This window comes from Mustela nigripes, chromosome 9 (genome assembly GCF_022355385.1).
Source record: "Mustela nigripes isolate SB6536 chromosome 9, MUSNIG.SB6536, whole genome shotgun sequence".
Classification (NCBI taxonomy): Eukaryota; Metazoa; Chordata; class Mammalia; order Carnivora; family Mustelidae; genus Mustela; species Mustela nigripes.
The window spans coordinates 80,183,006-80,201,868 of NC_081565.1; the positions used below are offsets into that span (position 1 = coordinate 80,183,006).

The 18,863-nt window shown below is 38.1% G+C and overlaps 1 protein-coding gene across 2 annotated transcripts in view; it reads right to left on the reverse strand.

The window, feature by feature from the left end:
* SMC5 (structural maintenance of chromosomes 5) overlaps window positions 1–18,863 on the reverse strand; it is a 97,338-nt gene that overhangs the window by 51,099 nt on the left and 27,376 nt on the right. For both annotated transcript variants that reach the window (XM_059411885.1, XM_059411884.1), the window contains exons 5-8: window positions 18,542–18,676; window positions 16,651–16,791; window positions 15,162–15,323; window positions 13,566–13,637 (exon numbers count right to left, since the gene is read on the reverse strand). In XM_059411885.1, the coding sequence (XP_059267868.1) occupies window positions 13,566–13,637; window positions 15,162–15,323; window positions 16,651–16,791; window positions 18,542–18,676 (510 nt within the window). The remainder of the gene's footprint in view (window positions 1–13,565; window positions 13,638–15,161; window positions 15,324–16,650; window positions 16,792–18,541; window positions 18,677–18,863) is intronic.

Here is an 18,863-nt window from a genome sequence, read left to right on the forward strand (position 1 = left end):
ACATCAAAAGGACAGTAAGAAACTTTATGTACACAATTGGACAATTTAGACACAATGGACCAATTCCTCAAAAAATATTAGCTACCACAACTCACTGAATATGAAATAGATTACTTGAATAGCTCTCTATTAAAATTCATAATTTTAAAACTCCCCGAAAAAGAAATCTCAAAAACCCAGATAGTGTCATTTGAGAATTATTCACCAATTATTCACCAATTGTGTAGAATTAACACCAATTCTACACAATCTCTTCCAAAAACACAACTGAAGAGGAGGCAACACTTCCCATTTTATAAAGCTAGTTGGTATTCTGACACCAAAAACTATAGAATATCCCTCACAAACACAAACTATTAGTTAATAGAATTCAACAATGCATAAAAGTATATTTATATGCCACAGCCAAGAAGGATTTCCAGGGATTTAAGGTGATTTGATGGTTAAAAAAAAAAAAAAAATTAAGGTAATGCATCATGTTAACAAGCTAAAGATGAACACGGACACTGTTGTATTGATAGATGCAAAAAAATTTAAAAAGCACTTAACAATCCAACACTCAATCAATATAAATACTCTCAGAAACATGGGAAGAGTGGAACTTCCCAAACTTGATTAAAAAAAATCTATATGAAACCTACAGCTAACAATATACTTAATGGTGAAAAAAAACTAGTTGCTTTCCTCCCAAGATCAAGTACAAGATAAGAATGTCCACTTCTGCCATTCTTATTTAACACAGTGCTGTAAGTTCTAGCCAGTGCAGTAAGGCAAGAAATTAAAGGCATACAAATCAGAAAAGAAAAAACAAAAGTCATCCCTACTTGTACATGACATGCTTGCCTATGCAGAAAATCCCAAGGTCTCTATTTCTGAAAAGGAGAGGAAAGGAAAAGAAATACTTAGGTGTAATCTCACAAAATACAAAAAACATGTATGCTAAAAACTACAAAACGCTCACTGAAGAAATCAAGTATCTAAATAAATGAAGACATACCGTGTTCAAAGATTGGAAGACTCAACCCAGTAAAGATTTCAATTCTCCCCAAATTGATATACACGTTTAATGCAATTCCTATTACAATCCCAGCAACATTTTTCTGTAGATATAGAAAAGATTTGGATGTCATCAGGAATGGCAAAATCAAACTATGAAAATCCTCTCCTCCATAAAAGCAATGAAAACACTGACAAAAACTGTCAAAATTAACTTTTTTGGAACTCCGGAATTTAATCAAATGCTTATAATTACCTGGAGACTGTTTATTCCAGAAAAATGTCTGAATCTTGGTAAAAACAGCAAATTTTGTGGGATTCTGAACAAGCCCCATTCCCTTGGTTAAAAAGGTTTTAAGTTCTCATTCTTAGAAAACTACCATTATCTGATCTATCTGCACTTCTGGAAAACCTTACTACAAGGTCTATCTTTACTCGACATGACTCCATAGTTTGCAGCCTTTACCCTGAAGCATTTGCTAAAAACAATCAGTGGCAAGTGTTTAATACCACAGCGGTTTCATGAGGAATAACAGTTGTGGTAAACAATAGACTTTCCCCAAAAAACTTAAAAAGCTGGAAATGAGACACCTGTGTGAGACTTGGGAAACTCCTGAGGAATCTAGAAGGCTCCATGTATGAGCAGACAGTGTGCATGTCTAGAACTCTGCACATGCTCAAGACTGGAAGAGACCCTAAGCTCTCACAAAGGCTCTGCGTACATGAATGTTTCACTTTGAGGCTATGTGCAAATTGGAAGTGAAACCCAAACCAGAGCTGTAAACTAGCACTGGATATTAACCAAACCTTGCAACAATTCAGAGAGCGCTTACTGAATCTTGGTACACAGTACAAACACTACCCTGCTGTGTGTTGAAGGTGTGACCTAACATACATGAGGAGATCCTCGACAAAGACAGGGAGACATCCTGGTTGCAGTTATTTAAGGAAATATCTGACCAGTACACTAACTCAGCAGAGACTTCAATAGTCACATACAACAAAAAATACAAATTTCAAAGAATTAGTTAGGAAAGTAACTAAACAAACCGCAACAAGAAGCCTGGGGAGAGAAGGACAACTGATTTCAAAGTTGCCACATCATGTTACTTGAAATGCCAGTTTCAACAAAAATTACAACATTTTCAACAAAAGTATAGGCCATACACTGGAAAAAAAGCAGCCAATAGAAAATATCCCTGAGGAAGCCCAGAAATAGACTTACAAAGTGAAGACTTTAAAACACCTATTTTAAGAATGTTCAATCAACTAAAGAAAACCATGTCTAAAGAACTAAAGGAAAGGAAGAGAACAGTGTCTCACTGAATAGTGAATATCAACAGAGGAAAAAAGTATAAAAAAGAGCAAACTAGAAATTGTGGAGCTGTAAAGTACAATAACTGAAAGAAGATTCACTAGTGAGGCTAAAGGGATCTGAACAGGTAAAACAAAGGAAACCTGAAGATCGGTCACTTGAGATTACCCAGTCTGATGAAAAGAAAAAAAAAAATGAATAAAATGTGCAACAAAGTATATCACTGTATATCAAACTATGCAGAACAGGAGTGTCAGGAGAAGAGAAAAAGGCAGAATGAATATCTGAGGAAATTAACAACCCCAGAATTCCCACAGCTTGGATCTAAAACATTAATCTGCATGCCCCAGAAGCTAAATAACTTCCCAGCAGGATAAACTTAAAGGAGAGTCACATTGAAGACCATCATAGTTAACTGTGGAAAAAACACTGAAAGCAAGAAAAAAAGTAACTCATCATGTACAAGGGATTCCCAGTAAGATTAAAAGCTGACTCCTCATCAGAAATCAGGGAAGCTAGAAACCAGCGAATGTCACATTCAAAGTGCTGGGAAAAAAAGAACAAGAATTCTCTATCCAGTGGAAACCATCCTTCAGAAACAAAAGATAACTTAAGACATTGCGAGCTGAGAGAATTCATCATTAGCAGGAGCACCCTACAAGAAATCCTAGTCTTTCTTGCCAGAATGAAAGGACACTGGAGAATAACCTGACTCTGTACAAAGAAAGAGCATCAGTAAAGGTAACTACACAGTTAATGTAAAAGGGAGTAAAAATGTATCTCATTTGTAACTTTTTTCTCTTATCTGACTTAAAAGACAACTGTTGTGGTATTAATATAAAATATTTATTTTCTTAGTCCCTGGTCCCTGGCCTGGAGTTCTTAAAACCCTTGGAATCTCCTGAGTGACAGAAGCAGCTTTTGCTATTCATACCAAGCACCCAGGCACTTTTGACCACGCCTGATTTTATGCTAATAAGATGAGTCTTGGAAGGGCCCCCTAGATAGTTTGACAACTATCAAGCACATGGATTAGAAGGCTGGAACTTTTATCCCCACCTCCTGACCTCAAGGAGGGGGAAAGAACTGAAGATTGTAAATTCATTTACCAGTGGCCAAAAAATTTAATCAATCATGCCTACGTAATGAAACATTAAAAATCCTAAACGATAAGGTTCTGGAGCTTCTGGTTTGGAGAACAGGTCAATATTCTGGGAAGGTGATGCACCCAGAAGAGGAAAAGAAAGCTCTGAACACTATCTCCCATACCTTGCCTTGTGCATCTCTTCCATTTGGGGGTTACTGAGTTGCATCCTTTATAATAAACTGGCAATTGCTAAGTATAAATTCTCCTGAGTTCTACGAGTCGATGTAGCAAGTCCCAAACCTGAAGAGGGGATGTGGGAACCCCTAAATTTGCAGCCAACTCAAGCCAAAGTGCAGGTAACTTGTGTCCTAGGTCCTTGAGACTTATGGAGGAAGGAAGGGCTGTCCTGCTAACTTGTAGAGTCTGCTCTAATTCCAGGTGGTTAGTATCAGAATTGAACTGAATTGTAAGACACTTGGTTGGTGCCAGAGAATCAAACATTATTGTTACCAAAACAAAACTATATGAAGAAATAATGATAAAAGCTGGGCTGATAGGCTTATAATAATTAAAATACAATTTGTAGGACAGGAAGAACACAAAGCAGGGAGAATGGAATGGAGCTATATCGGGACAAAGTGTGCATACTACTGAAATCAAGTTGGTATATGAACCAGATTGTTATAAATTAAGATATTGTTATTCTAAAGGCAGCCACTAAGACAATAGCTCAAAAAATACAGTGTAAGAAACAAGGGAATTAAAATGGTACAACAGAAAACATTTAATATAAAGTAATAATGGAGAACTAAAGGAACAAAAAAGTCCTAAGACACTGAAAACAAATGAGAAAAATGGCTAACGTAAACGCTACCTCCGTCAGGAATCACATCAAATGTCAGTGATTTAAACACTCCAATGTAAAGGCAGGGAGGGGCAAAATGGATACGGAAGATGGACAAGTAGGAGGATTCTGAGTTCACCTCCTTCCGTGGACACAAGGTAACAGCTACAACTCTACAACTAACCCTGACAACAATCTCCACATTAGCAGAACAGACCCTCCCCAGTCAACTGTCAAGAGGAGGCCGCATGGAAAAGGAGAGGAAGGACGAAGACACTACTGGAAAGTGAAGCCCTGGAGGTAAGAACCACAAACGGGAGGGACACTACAAGCACGGAGAAGTGAGAGGATCAGACCCCACGCCAGGCAATCCCGGCAGCAGGCGCCTGCACTGGGAAGACGAATCCCCAAAACACGTGGCTTGGAAAATCAGTGGGACTTGGATCTGAAAGAACCAGAGGGCAAGAGGGAACTCAGCTGCTGCCCTTAAAGAGTCCGAAAAACAAGGAACTCTGGGAGACACAGCCCAGAGCAGCAGTCTGAAAACCACCTGGGGTATAAATGAAGGGGATTTACTGGCTAATCTTAGAACGTGTAAAGGGACAGAGATCTTCAGGAGAGTTCTCCAGGAACAAAAGTGCTGGCAGATGCCACTTCTCTTTTTTACTCCACCAGCCTACACAGCCGGACACTTGGCGAAGCCAGAGCTGACCCTCTCGCATCTATCTCGCCAGCATCATGTGCTCCCCCCCAAGCATTCCCCTGAGAACGCAGCCATCCAAAGCACTGCTCCTGCCTCGCCACCCGCTGGAGGCACCCCCAGCAGATACTGGTGCCACTCTAAAGTGACCCCTGCCCTGGGGACGGGAGAGATTACCCCACACACTGGCACACCTGCAGTTCCAGTGGCTCAGAGCCATAGCTGGCTGTGCAGGGAGCAAGCTGTGCCCTCTGATGCTCCTGCAACTATGGCAGAGAGGCGAATGAGAGACTCCTAGGCTAATGGCCAGCCCTGCCCACCAACAAGCCTGAGGCAACCTCAGGCCTCTCAACAGCAGAGACCAAACCCTGCCTACTGCACCCACAGCACATACTTTGGGTCATAGCAGTCAGCTAGGCTGAAGGCAACAGCGTTTCAGCCTCAAGAGCAGGATATTTGCAGTCCGCACAGAGGGCAACTCTGGAGACCAGAGAGGGCAAGTACGATAGGGTACCACAGGACCTCTTTTAAGCAAGGCCCTGACTTTCACAACGAGGAGATGTAGCTAGCTACCTAATAGACAGAAACAAACACAGAGTCAGGCAAAATGAGACAGTAATATATCTCAAATGAAAGTACAAGACAAAAAACACAGTAAAAGAGCTAAGTGAAATGGAGGTAAACAATAGACCTAATAAAGAATTCAAAGTAATAGTCACAGGAATTGGGGCGCCTGGGTAGCTCAGTGGGTTAAAGCCTCTGCCTTCGGCTCAGGTCATGATCCCAGGGTCCTGGGATTGAGCCCCACATCGGGCTCTCTGCTCAGCAGGGAGCCTGCTTTCTCCCCTCTCTCTGCCTGCCTCTCTGCCTATTTGTGATCTCTGTCTGTCAAATAAATAAAATAAAAAGAGCAAAGCAAGCTTAAAGCTAGGTAAAGGAAGAAAATAATAAAGATTAAAGCATAAATAAATGAAAAGTGGACTAAAAGAAAGATAAAAGAAACCAATAGTTGGTTCCTTGAAAAGATAAACAAAATTGATGACCTTTCAGCCAGACTCATCAAGAAATTAAAGGGAGAGGACTCAAATAAATACAATTTGAAATGAAGGAAAAGAAAAAACCGATACTACAGAAACACAAATAAGAAAATATTGGGGCACCTGGGTGGGTCAGTGGGTTAAAGCCTCTGCCTTCAGCTCAGGTCATGATCCCAGGGTCCTGGGATCGAGTCCTGCGTCAGGCTCTCTGCTCAGCAGGGAGTCTGCTTACCTTCCTCTCTCTCTGCCTGCCTCTCTGCCTACGTGATTTCTGTCAAATAAATAAATAAAATCTTTTTTAAAAAAGAAAATATTATGAAGAATTATAGGCCAACAAATTGGATAATCCAGAAGAAATGGATAAATTCCAGAAACATATAATCTCCCAAAACTGAATAAGGAAGAAACAAAAAATTTAAACAAAACAAACCAAACACTAGTAGTGAAATTGAATCACTACTCAAAAATCTCCCAGCAAACAAGTCCAGGACAAAATGATTTCACAAGTGAAATGTACCAAACATTTAAAGAAAAGGTGGTATGTATTCTTCTCAAACTATTCCAAAAAATGGAAAAGGAAAGAAAAAGTCCAAATTCATTCTACAAGATGAGCATTACATGAATACTAAAATCAGACAAAAAGACTACCAACACACAAAAAAACAACAGACCAGTATCTGATGAATACAGATGCAACATCCTCATCGAAGTATGAACAATCCAAATTCAACAATAAATTTAAAGGATCATTCACCAGGACCAAGCTCAAGTTTTTCAGGGGATGTAAGGATGGTTCAATATTCACAAACCAATGTAACACATCACATTAACAAGAAGGACAAAAATCACATCATCATCTCAATTCATGCAGAAAAAGCATTTGACAAAATACAATAACCACTCATGTTTAGAGCGAAACATACCTCAACATAATAAAGGCTATAAATGAAAAGCCCACATCTACATCATACTCAATGATGAAAAACTGAAAGCTCTTCCTCTAGGATTAAGAACAAGAAAAGGACATCCACTATTACCACTTTTATTCAACGTAATACACGAAGTCCTAGATGCAGCAATCAGACAAGAAAAATAAATAAAAGACATCTAAACTGGTAAAAGTAGTAAAACTGCCACTATTTGCAGATGGTATACTATATATAAGAAGCCCTAAAGTCTCCACCAAAAAACTGTTCAAACTGATAAAAGAATTCAATAATACTGCAGGATAAAGAAATCTGTGGTATTTCTACACACTCAAAATAAAATAGCAAAAATGGAAATTAAGAAAACAATCTGATGTATCACTGCACCCCCAAAATATAAAATACCTAGGAATAAATTCAACCAAGGAGGTAAAAGCCTTATACTCAGAAAACTCTAAGACACTGATGGAACAAACCAAGTGACACAGAACTTTAACAAATAATACTAAAATTTGTATGGAAACACAAAATATCCTGAATAGCCAAATATTTTGAGAAAGAACAAACCTGGAGGTATCTCAATCACAGATTTCAGAATATACTCCAAAGTTATAATACTCAAAACAGCACGGTACCAGTCAAAAAATAGGCATATAGATAATCAGCAGTATACAGTACAGAGAGCCTGGAAATAAACCCACACCTATAAAGTCAATCTACAACAAAGGAGGCAATAAATAATATACAAAAGGAAAAAACAATCTTTTCAATAAATGCTGAAAAACTTGATAGTTACATGCAAAAGGATGAAACTGGACCACTTTCTTAGACCATGCACAAAAATAAACTAAAAATGGATTAAAGACCTAAATGTGAGACCTGAATACCACATAACCTCTACAAGATAAAACAGGCATAACCTTGCCTGATTTCAAGCTTCACTACAAAGCTGTGATCACCAAGACAGCATGGTACTGGCAAAAAAAAAAAAACAGACGCACAGACCAGTGGAACAGAGTAGAGAGCACAAATATGGACCCACAACTCTATGGTCAAATAACCTTCGACAAAGCAGGAAAAAATACAGTGGAAAAAACTCTCTTCAATAAAATGGTGCTGGGAAAATTAGACAGCTATGTATAGAAGAATGAAACTTGACCATTCTCTTACACCATACATGAAGATAAACTCAAAATGGATAAAAGACCTCAACGTGAGGCAGGAATCTATCAAAGTCCTAGAGAAGAACATAGGCAGTAACCTTTTTGACATCAGGCACAGCAACTTCTTTCAAGATGTGTCTCCAAAGGCAAAGGAAACAAAAGCGAAAATGAACTTTGGGTACTTCATCAAGATCAAAATCTTCTGCACAGCAAAGGAAACAATCAACAAAACAAAGAGGCAACCATGGAATGGGAGAAGATATTCACAAATGACACTACAGACAAAGGGCTGATATCCAAGATCTATAAAGAACTCAAACTCAACACCCCCAAAATAGATAATCACGTCAAAAAATGGGTAGAAGACATGAAAGACATTTCTCCAAAGAAGACATACAAATGGCTAGGAGACACATGAAAGGGAGATTCAAATGAAAACCACACTGAGATACCCACTTTACCAGTTAGAATGGCCAAAATCAACAAGACAGTAAACAACATGTGCTGGAGAGGATGTGGAGAAAGGGGAAACCTCTTACACTGTTGGTGGGAATGCAAGTTGGTGCAGCCACTTTGGAAAACAGTATGGAGATTCCTTAAGAAATTAAAAATAGAGCTACCCTATGACCCTGCAATTGCACTACTGGGTTTTTACCCCAAAGATACAGATGCAGTGAAAAGAAGGGCCATCTGTACCCCAATGTTCATGGCAGCAATGGCCACAGTTGCCAAACTGTGGAAAGAACCAAGATGTCCTTCAACAGACAAATAGATAAAGAAGATTTGGCCTATACATACAATGGAGTATTATGCCTCCATCAGAAAGGATGAATACCCAACTTTTGTATCAACATGGATGGGACTGCAGGAGATTATCCTGAGTGAAATAAGTCAAGCAGAGAGAGTCAATTATCAATAAGGTTTCACTTACTTGTGAAGCATAAGGAATAACACGGAGGACATTGGGAGGTGGAGAGGACAAGTGAGTTGGGGGAAACCGGAAGGGGAGATGAAGTATGAGAGACTGTGGACTCTGAGAAACAAACTGAGGGTTCTGGAGGGGAGGGGCTTTGGGGGGGCTGGGTGAGTCTCGTGGAGTGTATTAAGGAGGGCACGTATTGCATGGAGCACTGGGTGTGGTGCATAAACAATGAATTCTGAAAAACTGGAAAAAAAATAAGATAAAATAAAATAAAGATAAAACAGACAGTAATCTCTCTGACAGTGCCCTTAGCAACATATTTATGGCTATGTCTCCTCAGGCAAGTGAAAACAAAAGCAAAAAATAAACTATTGTGCTTATGGGTGTACCAAATACAGTTACTGATACACCAAAATAAAAAGCTTTTGCACAGTGAAGGAAGACATCAATAAACAAAAAGCAACCTAGTGAATAAGAGAAGACATCTGTAAATGATACTTTTGATAAGAGGTATCCAATATATATAAAGTTGTTATGCAACTCAACACCCTCCTCCCCAAAAAACAACAACAACAAAAATAAACAAAAAGCCCTCAACCTGATTGAAACATAACCAGAAAATCTGAATAGATATTTTTCCAAAGAAGACATACAGATGCCCAGCAGATACTTAAAAAGAAGCTTGGGGTGCATAAACGGCTAACTTTAGGGTCCAACTCTTTATTTCAGCTCAGGTCATGATCTCAGGGTCATGGGATAGAACCCCACATTTGGCTCCATGCTCAGCAGTAAGTCTGTTGGAGATTCTCTTCCTCTCCCTTTGCCCCTCCCCCTGCTCTAGAAAAACGAGTAAGTAAAAACTTTAAAAAAAAAAAGACACCCAATAATATGCATCTTAAGGAAAATGTAAATCAAAACCACAATGAGCAATCACTTTACACTAGTCACAAAGGCTAGTATCAAAAAGACAACTGACAAGTGCTGGCAAGGATGTAGAGAAAAGGGAACCACTGTGAGCTGCTGTTAGGAATAGAAATACTTTAAGATCCGGTAATTCCATTACAGGGTAAAACAGGAACACCAGTTTCAAAATATATATGCACCCTATGTTTACTATAGTATTATTTAAAATAGGCAAAATATGAAAGCAACCTAAGTGTCCGGCTGTAAATGAATGGATTAACAAGGTGTGTTCTGTGTGTATGTGTGTTGTGTACACATAGACTCTTAAGTCCAAAAAACTGGTGGTTGCCAGAGGGGAGGTGGGTGGGGGGATGGGTGAAATAAGGGGATTAAAAGATCAAAACTTCCACTTACAAAATAAACCACAGAAATGAAAAGTACAACGTAAGGAAAAGTCAATAATACTGGAACAACACTGTATGATAATACACAGTTACTACACTTAGTGTGGTAAGCAACAAGTAGTACAGGGAATTACTGAATCAGTGCTGTATACCTGAAACTAACATTGTATGTTAATAGTTACTTCAATTAAAGAAAGAAAGAAAGAAAACCCATGATACACAAGAAACACATTTTAGATTCGAAGACACAGGTTTAAAGTAAAAGGATGAAAGATGATATAATCAAATAGAACTCTTCATTTCCCATCATAGCAATTCTCATTACAGTGACAGGTACCGCTATCCAACCGTGAAGTCAAAGACGGGATCCTCTATTCTTCCACAACTGAATTCTTCAATCTACTCCCTGAGCAAATTCTGTGGTTCAGTTTTCTAAATTTGCTTGTCCACTGCTATCATATGAGGTGAAGCCAGCCTTGTAACCGAACTCTCTGCTTTTATTTTTGTCCCTTTCAGTCTACTATCCGTAAGGCAATGTTGAGTGCTTTTAAAGCATATGAAATACTATTTCTCTCCAGCTTAAAAACTTTGAAAGCCTTCTCTGTGTCTCACTGCATTTAGAATCAAATTCAATTTCCTTTCTTTTTTCTTCAAGTGTCTAATACAGTCTCTGCCCAGCTCTCGTATCTTCTACTTCTCAGGAACAAAACGGGACCTCCCGGGACACAGAGGAAGGATAGGCAAAGTGTTGAGAAAAAAAGTAATTTATAATTTATAATTTAAAATTCAGCAATATTAACATTCCAAAATGAGTGCAAAAGAATGTACTTTCCGACATACAAGTACTCAGAAAGTTCATCAAGTCTCTAAAACACCCATGGAAAATATCTGTTGAGAAAAAAAAGTCTACCTCCTAAGAGACAGAAGAATGATAAAACAAGTAACGTGATCAAATAAACCAGCCAAACATATTAAGTCTAAGTCAAGACAGACCATAAAAAATAACATTTTTTAAATAAAGACAAGTAAAATTTCTGAAGGTATGGATACAGAATAAAGTATCTAAACTAAGTGGAAGAGTAAAAATGCTAACTTTAAAAAAATACACATTATTTAAACTTTAAGAGTAGTCAACAGAATAGGCATAGAATATACAACTTTAGGGGGGAAAAATGGAGTAAGAAAACCTTTATCAACAGCAACAAAAAAGAGAAAGGAAGAAAGAGGAGCAGGGAGGAAAAATCGAACAAGCAGCACAGGGAGGTGAAAACAGCTGTAAGCGGACCTGGGGAAAGTCCCTTCCTGATGACAGTGTCACAACACCACGATGACAAAAACTGCAGAACAAAACCCAACACATACTATTCTCAGCAGAGAAGATAAATCAAAATACGATGCAAGAAATAAATAAAAAAGACAGCTTTACAATCTAGGAAGCAAAAACCAAAATAACTATTAGGAAAAATAGACAAATCTACACTCATAGAAAAAGTATCACACTTTAAAAATGGATAAATTGGGTAGGTAATAAAGTATGTAGAACATCTGCATAATGTACGTATAGTAAACCTGTTCCAGCATATACATAATTTAAACATACATATGAATATATAGAGTATACATTATTTATTATATCCAAAACATGTACAAAACCAAATATACAAGTCCAAAAAAATTTCAAAATATCTAAAATAAGGTCATAAAGTTCACAATAATTAAACAGAAAGGAAAAGAAGTAGAATTCTATTCACATTTTGAAATTCCATACCCATAGAAATTAAAACGGCAAGAACTCCTGTACAACCTTAAATGAATGAAAATGTTTAACTGAAAATACGAACTTTTAAACAGAAAAGCAATAAAAGCACTTATCAACACATAGGAGACATAACCAAGTGATAACCAGAAAAATATTTATGCCCTGAAATGTATTTACTAAAAGTTCATTAAATTGAAAAGTGAAATAACTTACGGAAGTGACAAGCCCTGGTAAGTATGCCTAGGCAAAAATAGACAATCCTGGTCCAAGGAGTATTAAACTACTTGAAAAGTAAGCATAACTGAAAAACCAGTTAAGGATGGAACAAAATCAAATTTTAGGCCCATCTCACATGGTGCAAAAAATCATAAAAACAAGATTTTCTAGTTGAATCCAGCAATGTAGTAAAATATCAAGTACAATTTGCGACAGAAACCTAAAGATGATTCAACATTACACAACGTGTCAACCTGTATTCCTATTTAGGGTTTTAAAGGTGAAATCTTTATGCCTCTTCCCTCCTAAACTCTAAAGAAGTATTAGCAACGGAGTACAAAGGGTTCACTCGCATGAGGAATAACAGAGACAACGTCAGCAACTGGAGACCTCAATGGCATTCAAAAGAGGAAAGACAGCAGAAGGACAACTAATTTAGTATCCTTTTACAGAAGCCACAGTGTGACAGGCGATGAGAGAAAAGTAAAAGAAAAGAAGACTCTTTCAAAACAAAAAAAAACCCATTCCAGAGCTTCTGGAGAGCTCAGACATGTCAAGTATAAAAAACAACATATAGAACAGGACTGCCCTGCCCTGCATCTCCTGTCCCCTTGCCCCCAGACCCCATCCGCACAGATACCCTGAGCACTTAGCCCTGACAACTCAGCCTCTGCAACGTTTATGAGAGGCGCTTGGGATCTGAAGATAAAGGCACAGAAAAAGAAGTGAAGCTGAAAACTGGAAGATTCACATAATGCTTCAACCACCAGTAATGTTTCAAGTTATATGTCTATTCCTAAGAAAGGTCATTCAAACTTCAATTTCTGAATGGCTCTGAAGAAAAAAAACCCACATACTGCTAGGAATCTCTTATGCAAGACACCTGCTTTCTTCCACAGCCATCTTAAAATGATTTTGCCATCAAGCCCCACCCATGCACAAAGAATTTATTATCGACTTTTTAAAGTCCTACCCTTAATGTCAACAGAATATATCTCTTAAAATTTAATTTCTGCTACTGAGATAACTACATCCAATTTTACCATCACTCCAATAAACTAGAGCCACTCAGTTGCAAAGATCATAGTGCCTGCCCAGGAGTAGTCTTGAAAATTTTTCCTCATTATCTTCTGTACAACTGCTCTACTTCCAAATCTTAGTATCCCTCACAGATTAAGGAGGAAAATGAGGAGGACCTTATACAATTTCCAAACAAAAAGTTGTCCCATAATCTAGACCTTAACACAAAAGTTAGGTCACATTACCAGAGTAAAAATTTCAACACAATCTTACCTGCTTATCTTTCCTTTCTATAATATCTTGCTTTTGTTTGCATTTTTGAGAGGTCTCCTTAATATCTGTTGCCTGTAAGATTGAACCAGAAGAAGGGGAATGTAGTTAAAATCTTAAGCAAGCCATTATGAGGCCTTACCAACCCAAATATCAAATTAATCCACAAGGCTTTTCATTTCTTCCAAACCAAATTCAGTTACCACCCAAAATACTAACTTACTTACAAATCTATAAAATGCTATTTACTGATATTAAAAATAGGGGGCCCCTGAGTGGCTCAGTGGGTTAAAGCCTCCGCCTTCGGCTCGGGTCATGATCTCAGGGTCCTGGGATCGAGCCCCGCATCGGGCTCTCTGCAGGGAGCCTGCTTCCTCCTCTCTCTCTGCCTGCCTCTCTGCCTACTTGTGATCTCTGTCTGTCAAATAAAACTCAGTGGGTTAAAGCCTCTGCCTACTTGTGATCTCTGTCTGTCAAATAAAACTCAGTGGGTTAAAGCCTCTGCCTTTGGCTTGGGTCATGATCTCAGGGTCCCGGGATCGAGCCCCGCATCGGACTCTCAGCAGGGAGCCTGCTTCCTCCTCTTTCTCTGCCTGCCTCTCTGACTACTTGTGATCTCTGTCAAAAAAAAAAAAAAAAAAAAAAAAGCCATGGCAATATGCATACACATTTCTTTATCCCTTCCCATGGATTATCTCATGGTAGTTCATCTGATTCTAAAAAAACATTCTATTAGGATAGCAGGGTCCATAGTTCAAACTGTTCTTCAAAATCTTGGACTCCAAAATCTCCCTAAAGGTTAAAAGCCATGACCATAAAAATTTTTAAGTTTAAAATTTTCAAATAAATTTTTAATAAATGGAACAATCCATATGCCATTATACTATTTATTCTACAAACATCAGGTTTTCTATGATAAATTCATAGAAGAAATTCAATGTTTCCAGGAATACTACTCTGAATCCTCTTATTAAAATAAACAGATTTGGGGGCGCCTGGGTGGCTTGGTTGGTTCAGCGACTGCCTTTGGCTCAGGTCATCTCAGGGTCCTGGGATCCAGTCCTATATTGCGCTCCCTACTCAGCAGGGAGTCTGCTTCTCCCTCTCCCTCTGCCCCCGATTCACACGCTCTCTTGCTCACTCTCAAATACAATCTTTGGGGGAGAAAAAAAATCACATTTCAGTTTGCTCTTTCGTATGCTGGAATATCTTAAAGTAGTAACCTGCCCAAAGTGATAATTAGGAGCCTGAAAGCCCTGTGGTGGCAGACTTGAGTTAAAAAACGAACGAAAGCTACAAGTAAATTCACAAAATTACTTGGAAGACCTGCAGAGTAGTTTTTGTACTTGCTAAAATACAGAAAATCCTGGGGCGCCTGGATGGCTCAGTGGGTTAAAGCCTCTGCCTTCAGCTCAGGTCATGAACCCAGGGTCCTGGGATAGAGCCCTGCATCAGGCTCTCTGCTCAGCAAGGAACCTGCTTCCTCCTTCTCTCTCTGCCTGCCTCTCTGCCTACTTGTGATCTCTGTCTGTCAAATAAATGAAGTCTTTAAAAAATAAAATAAAATACAGAAAATCCTAAATTGAGCCAGCAAAGTACCTTCTCTTTGATTCGAGCCTCCAACACGCGACGCTGCTTCTCAATCTCTTCAATTCGACGGGTCATAGGGATCTGCCCTTCTTTAAGTTTCCTCACCTCTTCCTTCACTCGGTCTCGAGCTAGTTTTACTTCTTCATACTCCTGACGAACATTTTCATACTCCTTGCAATTAATTCAAGAAATAGAAGTTAACGCACTACTAGCTTAAATTAACACATACACTAAAACCAAAGTGCAGGCAGAAACCAAACCTATGAAAAGACTGTTTTGATATCCTTTTGGCAAGTCTACTCATATAAAATTTACCCTCTGAAATAACTTCAGAAATAGCGAATACCAACAATGACTTATTAAGAAGCTTGATAATCACTCAATTTATCTCCATCACTAGGCCGGACTCCAACTTCCATGGTTCTGAAACTTACACAGTAACTGCTACTAAAATGAGGTTTTCCTCTAGTCTCTCGATAAAGAAGAGATATGAGAATGTATAAATAAACGAAACTCAGTTATAAAAAGTAAAAATGAAAAAACAAAGGAAAAATGGATCAAAAGGGAAAAAAATGTGGGTAAAAACGATGCTTGTCATGTCACAGGAATTAATGTTTGCTAAAAAACAAAAGTAAGTGCAGTGCTCAGAGACCATACAGTAAGAATGGGATGAAGAAAAGATTACAAACATTAAAATAAATTTTAAAAAAGGAAAAAAGATTGAAATCGATCTAAGAAAGAAGATAAACCAAAGGACTTTAAAGGAGAAAGAAAAGTAGATTAAGAGTAATAATGGGCATAAGAAAATGTAGTCAAAACAAGCTGTAAAGCAAAAAATTCAAGAATAATGGAATTATGGGACAGGGTAGGGTGAGGGGGTGGCAGAGAAAGGCCACAAATACAGCCACGTGTTTTTCCATTTTAATAACAATTACCTCCATTCTAACCCTGGAACAAACATGATAAAACTTTCTTATTTTGTTCTGCCCGTCAAAAAGAAATGCACTGAGGAAATGGGACTCTTCAGCCCAAACTGTGGTCATAAATAATAACCATACACTGCACAGTGATTAAAAGGAACAGTAGCTCCAATAAACTCAGGAAGCCGGAGTAGAGAATTCTAGTCCATAGCGCGCAGCTGCATCTGCACCTGAACTTATTAGTGGTACACACCAAGTAAATTCTCTGTGACCTGAGGACACTCAAAGATTTTTTTTGTGCAAACATTTTTAGCTCATTAACATCTTATAAAACAAACTGTCTGTTGAGGATTCAAATCTGGAAGAGTTAAGAGCACCATCAACTGTTATTTGTTACACAATAACAGTAACAGTACACACCTATATCATAATACCATCAATAATACCAAATGTATTATGATATATAAAGCAAAAATGAACAAAAGCACCTAATTTGAATACAGAGCAATCAGTACCTTCTTTATAGCTTTTCTGCTAGTTAAAGCATCACTATTTTGCCTCTAATAATTAAGACTTACCACCCACGGCCTTTTAGCTTCAAGCATCTCAATCAAATCTAAATGTCGCTTACGTTCATAGAACCTCTCCACATCTTGTTTGTATCGTTCATTCCTCTGAATCATTTTCTCTAGATACTCAGTTTTCTCTTTGCACGAGGTCTAAAACAAATATTTAACAATTAGTTTAACTGAAAAGTCAACAGGTCAGATTCTTTAATGATGAAAATGAACAATGCTACCAAAATTTCACAATAAAGAATTTCACGGGCGTTCCTAAGAACTGTGTACAACTAACATGCATACCTGAGCTCTGGTTTAGGCCCTGCGATTTATTAGTTGGGTGACTGTGGGGAAGCCCCACCACATCTCCAAGCCTGGCCTCTTCCTGCCTGAAGAAAAGACACCTATCTGCCCCACTCACCTCAAGGGTAGAAGCAACACACTCTAAAGTGCAAGGTCAACAAAAGCCATAATGTGATATACAAGTGAAAACTAGTATTACTACAATTAGCATGTTATGAATACCCATGACTTAGGACTTAGAAATGAGATGAAGGAAGCTAAAATTTGCCCTTTAGACTGAGTTAACAAATGCAGAGATGTACTCAAAACCTAGCAGGATAAGTGGCTACATTCCTTCAGGGGACGGTACTAATTTCAGAGAGTTTCTGATGGTGTACAGGAGTCCCTCCCCTTATTTGAGGGGAATAGAGGCCCAAACCACTAGAGGATGCCTGAAACTGCAGACAGTACCACACCCATAAATACTGCTTTTTCCTGTACATGCATGCCTATGATAAAGCTTAATTTATATATCAGACACAGTAAGAGACTAATAACAAGAAAACAGAGTAACAATAAGCAATCATAAAAGTTAATGAATGTGGCTTCTCTCTCAGAATATATTATCATACTATTGTCACCCTTCTTGTGATGATTCGAGATTATAAAATGCCATGTGATGACATGAAGTGAGGCACTGTGACATAACATCAGACTACTGTTGACCTTGTGACCATATATATATATCAGGCAGCTCATCTGCTTCTGGACCACAGGTCATCACCATGGGTAATTGAAATGGCAGGTAACTACAAGCGTGAATAATGGGGGACTACTGCATCAGACTGTTCCAGGGGGGCAAGGGTACAAAGACGGACAGAGTATCTGAAAAAGCATAAAATAATTACTACTCCTTTGGTCATGGATTCTGAAAAAGTATAATAAATTATAATAATTTGCATATTATTAAGTATGGACAGTTACAATTGAAGAGAGAGCATCTGTTTATAAGATATCTTATGAAAATTTACTGAATTTATTTTAGTGGCTGGGACATCGAAAATGATTTGTTAAACAAAACACCTCTTCAAATGATAGGCTATAAAAGGATATTTTAGTTTATGTGTTTATTTAAGGTGAACATAAAAACAACACTGCAACAGAACCCAGAGCTCTCTACAAAGTCTACACTCCTGCAACTCAAAAAATATGAGAACAGGTTCAACAGAGACACTACATCAAAAGCTACAGTTTCACTGCTATATTACCCAAAGCCTTGTACCATCCTGGCATATGGCAGGTGTTGTAACAAATACTGAATGAGTAAAAGAATAATACCGAAACTTCCTGAGAGAAATAAATACTTTAAAATACCATTATTGGTTCCTTAGAAGTTCAATTAATAACATGTATTTGAAGAAATGGTAGTCAAATTTTTCAAACTTTTTTCAACTCCAATTCTCACTTTCTATGACTTAATGTACGTCAGCAATACAATCCTAGGTGGAAAAAACCCACAAATATATGAAGCCACTTGATGAATCAGAGCTACTATTCACCCTACCACACTGTGAAAGATGGAAATCAGTCAGGGACAATAAAAAATGAGTTGTCTGTTTATAAATACCTCTAGTTGTTTTTCTTTCTCCCTGAAGTTTTTGAGTTCACAATGGTATCTGTGCATTTCTGGAGGACCAATAGACTTCTCAGTAGCTTCAAGAAGTTCAATTTTACTCAGTTTAGCAAATTCTCCAACTTTATCCTAGAGCATAAAACTTAAATATCAGCAACTATTATCATTTTTAAAAAAGACTTATTTGTTAGAATGGGAGAGGGACAAAGAAACTTAAGCAGACTCTGAACTCAGCAAAGAGTCCAACACGGGGCTCGAACTCACGACCCTGGTAACATGACCTGAGCAGAAACCAAGAGTCAACATGTAACTGAAT